Source organism: Falco peregrinus, chromosome 1, assembly GCF_023634155.1.
Source record: "Falco peregrinus isolate bFalPer1 chromosome 1, bFalPer1.pri, whole genome shotgun sequence".
NCBI lineage: Eukaryota > Metazoa > Chordata > Aves > Falconiformes > Falconidae > Falco > Falco peregrinus.
The window spans coordinates 22,401,992-22,414,510 of record NC_073721.1 but is presented as its reverse complement, the minus strand read 5'-3'; the positions used below and the strand labels follow the sequence as shown (position 1 = coordinate 22,414,510).

At 40.7% G+C, this 12,519-nt stretch overlaps 1 protein-coding gene across 2 annotated transcripts in view; it reads left to right on the top strand.

The window, feature by feature from the left end:
- The window catches only part of PRKG1 (protein kinase cGMP-dependent 1), a 508,740-nt gene that overhangs the window by 372,463 nt on the left and 123,758 nt on the right, over nt 1-12,519 (top strand). For both annotated transcript variants that reach the window (XM_055790419.1, XM_005235115.4), the window contains exon 6: nt 8,816-8,893. In XM_055790419.1, the coding sequence (XP_055646394.1) occupies nt 8,816-8,893 (78 nt within the window). The remainder of the gene's footprint in view (nt 1-8,815; nt 8,894-12,519) is intronic.

Genomic DNA, 12,519 nt, shown 5'->3' with positions numbered 1-12,519 from the left:
TGCGAAACCCCACCATGGGCCAGCCTGCATTTCCTTGTCCCCCAGTGTATGGTGGCAGGTGGACGTGGGACAAGCTGCTCATCAGCATCCCCTGTCTGCTGGGTTTATCCTTCTTCATCTGCTTTCCCAATCCTGTGCATGAATGATGTTTAATTAAAAGGTATGGTTTAACCCTCACTTCCCATCAACCGTGGATCTTTTCCATATTTTAATTTCCCTCTTGCTTAACTTCAGTTAAGGTGCTGTTTAGAGGGGTACTGAAGACATCTTAAGTGTCAAAAATCAGACCCACCTGCTATGCTTTGATTCACAGGATGAATAAGAAGAGGACCACAATATGATAATCCTGCCCATCAGGTATTTCAAGGAGCAGTATTTTGAGATAATTCATGGGAATAAGACACATAGGAAAACCAGAGAAACAAAGTTTTATAATTCCTAAGGAATTCAGTACAGAAGACCAATATTAACCTGCTTGTTTTGCAGCATTTTTTAGCAAATAAACATTTTTTATAAATCCTATTTTGTTAGCAGTGCTGTTGTCATTCCAGACTTGAAAAAAATGTTTAAGGCAGAAAGGCCAGAACAGAAACAAAAGTATTTTGAAAGCTGCTTATGTTTGGAGTTTTGGTGATGGTTCTATGAACACTTTTTTTAAATCACCAACAAAGTAATTTAGATTAATGTTTTTTAAAAAAAATGCACCTTGGGTAAGATGGATTATGCATTGGGCGCTGTCATCAAACCCATGTTACCCTCACTGGTCTGTGTGGTGCAAACCTGGCTGCAGGGAGTGAAACTCCTCGTTTCAAAGCCACCTTTCTGTTTCTGCTGCCCTGACATGACCTTTGGCAGGGTTTTGGCCTTTTGATGCCACAGCTGACGTGGGTTACGTAGCTCTCCAAACAAACATTCTATTTTCCACGTTTTTCCAAAATTTCTCAGTATAAACACAGCAGTCAAAGATATCCAGCTGGAGGGAAAAATGAGGTTTTCTGAAGTTTAACCATTGGGCTGGTCTCCAGCATCAAGGTTTCTCCATCAAGCCTGTGTCAACACTTGGCTGGCCTTTAAATGTGTCTCACTTTTTGATGGCGGTTGGGAACACAAGCTCCCATTGAAGTTGGCGACTGACAAAGTAAGGTCAGTGGGCCAAAACCTTCACCCAAGCATCAGCATCTGAAGTTGCCAAGCACATGTTTTCTCTGTGTGGTGGGTGAGGTGTCCCCTAGTCTTGTGGAGGAGGGTGTTGTTGCAATGTGGTAGCACATGAGAAGTGCCAAAAGCAGGGCAAAGCATCTGAAGCTCTTGTAGTGGGCACAGATGGTGGTGGCACAAGTCTGGGTCCTGCATGGTGCCCAGATGTTGTGCGTGCATCTGGCTGCCCTTGGAGGGGTATCCATCTGAGCTGCTCTGCCTTGGCTGTTCCCATCAAACAAAGTTTTGGCTCTGGGTGTAGTCTTGTGAAAGAAGAGAGCTGATTTTTCCTCCAAGTATTGGCATACCGTGAGTTTATGAGCTGTGAGTTGTTTCTGTGCACATTGAAGGGCTGTGATAGAAACACTTCCTCTCTGGGAAGAATGAGGTGCAGAAATTCACATTTCAGACACTCACGTCTTGTTCCAGCTATGATGTCACCATTGCAAACAAAGAAGAAAAGGAGGAGGTAAATGCAGTATGTGATGCTACACTTATGTAATGACTAGTGGAGTAAATTAATTGCAGAAGTATCTTTTTTGAGAGGGATGGTATAAGATGATTGCTGAGGCCACCTGATATGTGCTCAGACAAGCCCATTCATGTGGGTTTTGTTTCAGTGGGAGGTTTTCGTTGGTGAGGACATGTGGTTTTGGTTTCAGGGAGCACAGTGACTGAAAAAAGCAGTTATTGTCAAAATTCGTTGCTATTTTTTGTTGAAGCTGATGCCTCACTGTTTCTAATTTTGTCAGTATTCAATGCAAGGTTGGTCTCATAAATATCCAATTGATTCTCAAAAAAGCTTTAATTACATGGGGTGTTTCTCCACTCAAGGCTGGGGCAGCTTGTTGGCATTCTGCATGGGATGAAGGTTTTTGTAAAGCAGGATGTTTACTTCTTTTAGAGCATAATCTGACTCCATCATGAGATGCTCTGTACCTCTACTAGTTCTTCTGTGGGGTACACTGAGCATATCAGGGAGACTTATCAATGTCTCACCCTATCAAACCCACTAAGTAAATGTGTTATCTTTTCCCCTTGGTGCTAGGATATTTTCTTGCCTTTAAGTAAAATTGATAATAGAAGAAAGTTGGGAGGAAGGATTTTTATAGAAGCTGCTATTACTGGACGAACTGGAGATCACCAGGAGAGAGGCACTTGTGCTGATGGGCCACATAGGAGGACTTTGAGGACGAGATTCCAGGACTTGTGTTAATCTAAGAGGGAAAAGATATTTTGTGAAAGACTCAAGCTTGTCTGTATGCTGAGGTTGATTTTAACCTAGCTCTAACCATGTGAAGGCTGTTTAGACACGGAGTAGTACATGCATCGGATTAAAATCTGGCTCTGCTGTTGCATAGACACTGGCCTTGTTTAGGGTTTGGCTTGGTTTCTTTAAACAACTTTATTTAAATGTTATCTTTTTTTCTAAGGGGAAGTGATAAGTTTGGAGTGATGGTAACAGTTAATACGGGGCTCTGACTGTTTGATACCTAGATTTCAGTATGTTTGATGTACATTGTATATTCACTATGTCTACATCTAGCTGGGACCTGCCAAACAGCTTTCGTTTATACTTGAGTAATGTTCTTCTAAGTAATCTGATTTCTGTTGTTTCACTCTGGTAGTGTAAATTTAGTATGTCTTTCCACTTTCAGCTGTATTCGAGACATGCTTGGGCTTTCACCCTAAGTAATAAAACGTGAAGTTGTTGAAGATGATGGTAATGTTGATGACGATGGAGAGCTTAAGGATAGGTGCAAGATGACTGGTTCAGATGGTGAAATTCTTGCTCTTCCTACATCAAGATAAACAGTCTACTTTTCTGTGTGCATTATCCAAATTGCTTTTAACCCAGGGTGTTGCTTTATATGGGGCTGGGGGGAGAGTATTTATCAATCCATAGTGATATAAATTATATATTTTACCTTACATTTGAAAGTGGCTGAGAGATCACGTGGGTCTCCCATGCTTTGGGAGAAATAATTCATTTTCTGCTGATCTACCTAGCCAGCAACGCAGGGAAGCGGAGGCAGCAAGCTATTCTTTTTAGGAGACCACATATCCTAAGTGGCTCATTGTGAAGATCTGGGGTTTGAGGTAGGTCAGAAATGAGATCTGAAAGCCTCTTCCTGTTGCTGCTTCCTAAAACAGGAGCACAGACAAGTCACTGGTATCACTGGGATGTTGTTGGTGACCAACAAGATGGACCAGCCAGAAACCTTCATTACGGGACTAGCCTAGAAATTGTTTTAAATTTCTGTTGAGTTCCAGTTCAAAAGCCATTAATTGATCCCCTAATCCATCAAAAAAGCTGTTTAAACCCATCCTTTCAGGCTTCCTAATGTTACACAACGTTACATGATACAGAAGCGTGAAGGGAAGGAGTTGCCCAGATGGGCTTTAGCTCCCGCAGGTGAGCTCTAGCATTTGCCAATGTTATTTAGTTGAACTCAATGATCCCAATAAGTTCTTACTGAGAAAATGAGGACTATAAAGGAAAACAGATGATTACACAGGTTGTCTTGTTGCAAAGGTTTTCTAGCATGCTGTATTAGCTTGTGATAAAACAGATTAAAAAAAAAACCAAAACCAAAACCCAACAAACAAAACAATTATTAGCTCAGCTCCTTAATTTAGTGTTAAATCACAAAAGGTGTTATCACAGGTTAAAAATAAGGTGCTCCTGAAAATTCTTGTTTAATGCTGTACAAGAGACCAGAAGCTGGCAGTGGTCTGAGGCAAGGATCAAGAGTTAACAAGTTGGCATTATGTGGAATTCTTAAGGCGGGGGGGGGGGGGGGAAGGAGTTAATAGAGAAATAAAAAGTTCAGAGGTCAGAGGGTGGGCTGGTCTGAGGTGCTGGAAGTGCTCTGCTGCCATTGTGCTGGCTTACGGCAGTTGAGAAATGCTCCAGGAACTTTGAAATACTAATTGGGCTGGCTCTCTAATTTCATTTTTTTTTATTTTCCCTCCTCCTGTCAGGCTTGCCTCAGTGTTGATGAAGTAAATCTAAAGGCAGTTTGAGTTTCTGTAATACGTACATGACTTTCTCTTGCTTAAACATGTTTCAGGTTTGTTTCCTGTTAAAACATTTTGGTTAAAGACCTGTTCTTCTTTCCCTGAGAAAGCTAATTAGGGCTTTCTGGTTTTTTGGTTTTTTTTTTCCTGCCTGACATTCTTTCTGTAAATACAGTGCCGTGGCTTTGAGCTCAGAGTTGGGCCTCACTGGGAAGACTTGAAACCTTTATTTTACAAGTATTTAAATGCTTATAGGAGTTAAACCATGTATAGGACATATACTGGAATCAAGGCCATGGATATTGATGGAAGAATTTCTTTTAAGGAAACTTTCAGTCTTTAATTTCAGATTTCTTGCATGTGCCAAAAAAGCAGAAAAACAGAGATACTTTTTTTATCACTTCTTTTTATTTTATCACTTACTTTCTTAAGAAGAAACCTCTTACTGGAGCATTTAACTATCCTCTGATAAACACATGAGCATTTAGGTCTCAAGCTTAGCTTGCACTCGGCATCCCCATGGATATCCCTGCATTTTTAAGGGTACAACCCCTTACTGGTATAGACTGGAAAAAATGTTATTATCTAGGAAAATGGGTTACTAGGAGGCCAGTGGTTTATTCAAGAGGTGGTAAGGCAGTTCTCACTCTATGGAGAGGTACCTTAAGGGGCCAGTGTTGCTTTATAAAACAGCAGCGTAGTTAGCATGACAAATGCTCTAAATTTTGCAGCATTTATAATTCATTGAACCCGAGTCTTTATCCCCATTTGCCAAATCTTATAAAAGAGACATATGTGGGTTGCTGGTGTATGAGTGTTCCCAGCAGTAGTTTCTCAGCCTAGCATTGCTGTTTTCTCGAGTGCAGACTTTCTCAGCCTTTGATGCCAAACTGGAACCTCGATGCCTTAACTTATAACCCTTTCTTTCCCCCCGCAAACACAAGACCCTCGTAATTGTTAGCTTTGCTGCCTGGTTATCTTAATCTTGGCAGGTCATACAGCTGTATTTCTACAGCTCGCATTTCTGTTTGGGTTTTCTCCATTACATTTTTATGTTGGATTTCAGCTCTGGTATTCTGCTGGAGAGAAGAAGATGTAGGAAGAGTTAATATAGTCTGGTCAGGTCTTCCAGCTAGGAATTAATTTCTGTATTTTGCTTTAATTTTTTGTGGCCTGGAGGAGCTATGTCTTAGAAATATGTTCAAAAACTTACATCATGCTTAGGTTTCAGTGAAATCTACTAAATTAGCCTTAATCGTTGGGTATTGCCTTTCAAAATACAGAATTCTGTCCAGAGTCCCTTTCTCTTGGGAGAAAATCTGAAAAAAAAAGAAGGTAAAATTTGTAAGCCTAAGCCCAAATCTGGGCTGTTACACTAGTCGCTTAACCTTTTTTGTTCATATGCAACTACAAAGGTGGGATAGAAATATTTATTACTTATTTTAAAGACATTCTGGAAATTCTTTGACCAGTATATGCAGAGCTTTGAAGCTATAATTTATGAAGATGGCGACAAATTGTTTTTCTCTCCATCAGAAGGATCCCCTTCTGATCTGAAGCAACAGAGTCTTGCTTCCAACAGCTTGCTAGAGCTCAGCCATTGAATTTAATCTTCCAAACAAGTCCAGAAGAAGCAGTGGGGTCAGTCTAAAGCTAGTAAAGACACATTGAACCTGCTTGCTTTACTGCTTTTCTTTTTTGTAATTTTAATCCAAATATTATTCCTTTGCATGTGCTACCACACCATTGTAAAGCTGTAGGAATTGTTGATTTTCCTCATGTTGTTCTTGGGCTGGTTTTCTCTGATGAAATGGAGTTGCTAAAATGTGTTGATAAAATACAAATCAGCTATACCACGATTATGTACAACATTTGCCAAAGTGCTTTGTCAGGGGGCTTTGTCTAATGGTACCGATGAACCTGGGAATGTATTGCTACCTTATACATGGCTGGCTAAAAGCAGGAGGCTTGTAATTATTTGGTTTTTTCGCATGTGTCATAAGTGAGCACTTATGCACTTTGCCTGCTTTGTGCAGTGCTTTCAATCTAAACAGACAGAAATAATTCAAAGGGCAAAGCACACGGATGAGTTGATTTGTGTTAAAGAGGAGAATTTGAGAGGAAGAGCATTGTTAGAGGACGGGGAAGGACAGGTTGATTGAAGCAAGAAGAATTGTGGTAAGGCCAGGTGGAATTAGCTGTGAAGGAAATGGGCTGAAATACATAAAGACAAAGATGTGGACCGTGGGAAGGGTGTGGAGAGAGGTGCCAATGAAGAGGAGGTCAAGCAAAATGAAAGCTCTGCATGACTGGGCACTCAAGGAAGGACTAAAGAAATATGATTTGAATGTTGGAAAAAGGACTTGCAATATTTTGAATGAGATTAGAGACGAAGGAAAAAAAAATACACAGTAGGCAAGAGATGCTAAAGTAAGAGGCAGCTTCACATCCTTCAAAGCTCTGATTTGTTCTCCTTCCCCATATTGTGTGGAAGCCTGCGTGGGAATGGTTGTGCAGACTCACAAGTGGAAATCAGGTATGACAGCAGGGCCGAGCCTCAGCGCTGAGTGGTTGGTGCAGTTGTAACTGGTGACTAAGACCAAGAAATGGCCTCGTAGGAAGAAGGTTTTTCCATATTGAATGTGTTATTGGCCAGAAGTTGAGAGTCAGCTCTAAGGCAGTGTCAGCTGAAAATTATACAAAAGTCATATAAGCAGTAGCAGTTTAATATGTCTAATGAATATAAGTTGCCTGTGCTAAAATTGGAAACCTTTTGACCAGTATTTTCAATCATTCGATTTTTGGGTGCCTACAAGATTCCACTTGAGAGATTATAATCGCAACACCTTATAAAATCAGGCCCTTCCAAGGAGTCTCAATCTGGATGCTCAAAAATGTGCATCCTCAAAATCTTCTCACCAGAAACACCCCACATAAGAAGTAAAATTACGAGTTTGTGTCCATGGTCTCCTCCAGGCTTTTTTTCTCCTCTTCCCATTCTGGCACATGGAAATAGGAAAAATGCTGCACTTCTTAGATCCCGTTCACGATCAGGACAAACCCACAAGTTAGTCTACCTGACCCACTTTCACCGGTCCCTTTTCTGAAGACTGACATGATAACATTCAGTACTAGTTATTCTGACGGAGATCTTTTTTTTAAAATTCCTTAATCCTAGAGAGTCTGAAGAGTATTAATTACTAACATCCTGCTTTGACTTTCTGATTTTATTTACCCAGATATTTTTTAGGAAGGTATAAGTACCCACAGCCTAACTATATGTATTTTAAAGAACTAATCTAATTAATTCTTTATTATAATTCACTTGGATATCTTTTCTTTTTCCTAGGACAGTTACTTTTCATTAATAACCCCATATATCCAGTGCTCCCAAACCAAGTTATTGTTTTTCCCAGATGCATTTACGTGACTATATATTTTCATGTTGAAACCTGATATCAGGCTGCAAGTAGCACCAAAAAGGAGTATAAAAATCAATAAATAAACACAGGTCAATAAAAGACCCTTGAAAAAAAAATATCTCACGCTTACCCAAATTCTAGGATTCTGATTAATTCCTTTGTCTTAGCTCAGATCCATCCTTGTTTATACATACTTTGGGATTAAAAGATCTGGTGGTCTTTTCAGGCATTGTGCTTTAATGTAGCTTCAAACAACACCCCAGCCAGAACATGGGGGATTTGGGGGGAGGTTTTGTTACAGATCGGTGCTGGGGCACAACAGACCTGATGCCTGCAGCTCTCTGCCAGGGCTTGATTAAAAAAAAACCAGCAGTCGTGTTCAGTGGAAGATGTAGGTAGAGATGTTTGGTGGGAAGCCCTTAGCACTCCCCTGCCTCTGCTTCCTATTGCAGTGAAGTTTGTTGAATTTGCAGGGGGCAGAGCATCTCAGAAGAAAATGCCAGAGTCGGGGGGGGCTACATAGGAATGTAGAGTCTTCATTTAGAAAACATTGACTTTTTTTTTTTTTTTGGTGATGTATACACGCATATTGATTTTGATGGGGTAATACAAGGGATGAAGCTATCCTGTTAAGTTTAGATGCAAGCACTGATAAGCTGTGACATAAATTTAGCAAGGAATATTCCACAAAATAAGGCAAAAAAAGACGGATTAAACTACTATAATAACAGGAGAAGCGAAAAAAATATTTGTTGAATAAAGCCTTTGCTAGCAAAGCTGGGAAAATACCAAAACCAACCGAAAAAACAGGAAAAGAACTGTTTTTACAACAGGCGTATTATTGCAGTATGGTTCATGTACCGTATTCTCTGTTGAAAATTCCTCTGTCTGGTTTACTTAGTATAAATGGATTTAGGCTGTGAGGATAATTCATCTGGGCAAAAGCTGGCACTAGCACAATAAGAAGAAAAATGGGCAAGCCATAAACGGTTCCATTTTAATTATTATATCCCTTGACACAGGACAATTTTTAAATCGTGGCCAATGTCAGGCTGGGATAAAATTGTATCAGGGTTATGTTTCCATAAGTGTTAACTTGCAAAACTGCCAATCTATCTGCTGAATAACAGTCTCTGATGCTGTTTGTCTTTTTTTTTTTCCTTTTTTTCTTACAGACGCACTATGAAAATGGAGAGTATATTATACGACAAGGTGCTCGAGGGGACACTTTCTTTATAATCAGCAAAGGAAAGGTCAGTTGACACTCTTTGAAGGCAAATGAGATGATGACAACAATGGTGATGATATGCTCCCGAAATGCAGTGCCAGCCAGCGCTTTCTCTCTCCCCTCCCTGAGGCACAAATGCTGCAAGACTTGATGTTAATTAAACTTCTGGGTGCTGTATCGGTAGGGAAGAGTGGCCTGAAGGGGAAAAAATAGATCTCGTGCTGTTTTACACGTGTGCTCACAGTGAATACTTTGGGGTTGAAAACAGTTGTTGAGTCTTTGAGTAAATGACCAAAAAGCTCTTTTTTTTTTTTTTTTGTTAACAGTATATCCTACAATACTTAATGTTTTCTATGCTAAGTACCCCTCTTATGAGGCTGATGTCCAGTCTTCATTCTCATAGCTATCACTTCTCAGCTTCTCCAAATTAAATAATAGGAAACTGGAGAAGTCTGAGCTCTCTACTTGGGGAGGAAAAAAGGTCTAAGTTTCTGTTCCACTGCTCACAGGGAAAATATGCTTTTTGACCTCTTTTCTCATAGATTCCTGATGGGATTTTATAGAACAAGTTTTTTCCTTCCATCAACTTTTTTTTTAATTATTTTTTTAGCTGGCCTAGTACTATGACACTTGAGAAATATTTGGCTTCTTTCCACGTAGCAGGATGGAGATACTCAAGGGAATACGCAGTGATTTCCCACTGCAGATGAGATGTGATACACGGAAAATAAACCACAAATGGATAAATATGCTTGAAAGTAGGCCAGCACCAGTCTCCTGGCTCGTGGGTCTGATGTTTACACCCAGGCACATATTAACATTGGCCTTGCATAATTAAAGGTAGCAAAAACCCCATGGCGCCCATAGAGGAAGAGTGTGGGTGTTGTACACTCCATTGGGTTGTCTCCCAAGGCAGCTGTTAGCTTTTGGGTACTAAAACTAGATTTTCACAGTCATCTTTCACTCTCTGTCTCTGGGAGTTAGATCTTCATCAGAAATAAAAATGGTCTTTTTCAGATGAATAAGACAGTTACGGACAAGTTTCTGAAACAAAGAGAATCATGGACTGCAGAAATCCCAGTTTGATGGTATTCCCTCATGCCCCTTTGCTTTCCTCAATTCAGAAGTAGTATTTCCTCTTCTCCCAGAATAAGGACAACCATGACACACACTTCAAATTTATTTTTTTTCTAATGAGCAGAAATAATGGGAGGGTGTGCCTCCCCCATTGAGTGTTTGAAGCCCTCCTTGCCATGTTGGCCAGCCTGTTGGCAAATGATGCTTTTTCCCGACTTGGTCAGGTGGATCCCATCCCTTCCCAGCACTCCTCAGTCTCCAGAGAGAGTCCCTTGGTTGTAAAAACTAAATCCCTGTTGACACCAGCTGGGCAAACAGTTGTTGACCTGCCCTCACACCTTGCCTGCAGGATGCAGGATGAAACCACCCATGCCCATGGCCTCTAGTCCTGCTTGAGATGCTCCCTGGCTTTATCTCTGGCCGTTGCTACTTTATCTTACTATGACAGCTGATGGCCAGAAAAAGGGAGCCAAAATAAAACAATGCACATAGGCTTGCTGAAAAATTCCTAGACCGTCAGCTGGATCCTGGTGGCTTGACAGAAATTTCCACAGGGGCAGTTAAATTCTGCCCAGTTTTCTCTTCCAAGTGTACTGATTTGCAAAAGAGGTATCAGTGACTGATAGAAGACAGATGGAATTGGAGAGTGTTTAATTTTAATGCCTATATTGGGGCATAATTGCTACACAGCAAATGTAATAACTAACCCATGCTAAGGATACAGCCCAGTATAGGAGGAATAGAACCTCAGCAGTGAAACATGGAATAAATGGATATGAAATATAGGATAAACATATCAATGTATGCTGCCTGAGACTTTCTGAAGCAGGGGCACGTAATGTCCCATGTGCCATGCTAAAACCCAACCCAGGCAGCTTAATAAGCCAGAAAAAATGCTGGCTGCAGCTCATGTACCTGAGATCTCCCATGTACTTTCTGCATTCAGCAGCATCACATGAGTATTTGCAACAAGAGCTACTTACTAAAACTCTGCCTTGCCTTTTATGTCAGAGTGGCTGTAGTGACAGTCATGGGAACAGAGAAGACTTTTTTTACATTTCTGAGCCCAGCACTTCTCTCAGAAATGCTTAGAAAGACTTCTGGTCTGTTTTCTTTCAGCCCTTGCTCCATGAATAGTTCTTTTAGGAGCAAAATCCTTTTCTGTTTTCTCCATGAACTCCATTCTCTGCACTTGATCCCACTCCTGAGCTTGTTTATTATTTTAGCATGTTTTCTCAAGTCCAAGTGAATAGAAATCAAAAGTGTATTTAAAACACCCTGCCTCTAGAAATCTGTTGAATAATACATCAGATGAAAACAGCTCAGCCCCTTCTGCTTGCTAAGTGCTTCTGCTCCATGCCTTTACCTGGAGACAATGTGTGCCATGCTGTGCCACTGTACACCATTTTCTCTTTAAAACGAATGGCCTGGCACCAATTTAATGCCAGATCATGTGGGTTCTTAATTGGTGCCGTGGCTGTTCAGATGGCTCATCACTTTGAACCACACAGAAATCACATTCCTGCAATCCCTTAGCACTCGCTCCTTAGGATCAGTGGACGTCACCAAGAAAGAGCTTAAATCTGCATTAACTTTGTCTGAGGGGTTTTTTCATCAGCTACAAATGTTCCAGGCTTATCCATTACACATTTCTTTACCCTCTGATCTTTGATGAGTCACTGCAGATGTTAAATGTAGTGTGATGTAGATGGAGCACTCATTAATGACTCAAACCCACTGGTTTTACTATCCATGAAAGAGATGGGAGAAGGTGCAGACCACAGTTGTAAATTTAATAGTGCAATTAAACTGGAATGTCTCTAAATCCAAAAGGATGTGTCTGATGTCCCAGATTTTGGCTTTGTGAATTTGCATATAGAAAAGCTCTGCTAAAAGCCAAATGTCCTGAAAAGGAGAAGCAGATGAGAGATTTGCCCATGTATGTGAGGTAACTCCAGAGAGTTGTTCATCCAAATTAAATTTTGGGCAACTCGGGCTTTGGAAATGCCTGTCCCTCTCCACTGACAATAGGCAGAGACTGGACAACTAGATTTATAGATGGTTAACATTGGGAGAGGTGATCCCTACCATGCACTGATAGCAGGAGGTTGTAGTTCACCTGCCTTCTCATACTGTAAGAGGTATGAGTTACCTCTGATAACAGCTGAAATGGAAGAAATGTTTCTTGTAGAGGGCCGTTACATCAAGAGCATTCATCTTTCATGGAGCCCTTTGCATCCTTGGTATGTCTATGTCATGCCATCCTCAGCACCCGGCAGAGGCTTTGTCATTACATGGCAGCTGAGATTTATACCCTGTACCAGCACGGGAAATCAGAGCCAAGGGTGTTCTGATGATCAGTTACTATTTTTCTTCTGAATTCATTACGGAAAATAAAAAAGATCCCCCTGCAATAGGAAATCATTGCTCATAGATGCGAAGTCATCTTCCTATTCTTGCAGTGCCAGCTTCTTCAGCTTGGCTTGCGCTGGGTTGTACTACCAATGCTTTTACAAGTGGGTAGAAAGTCTGCTCTCCATCAGCAGTAATTGCTTTTCTCTTTCACTGCAAAAT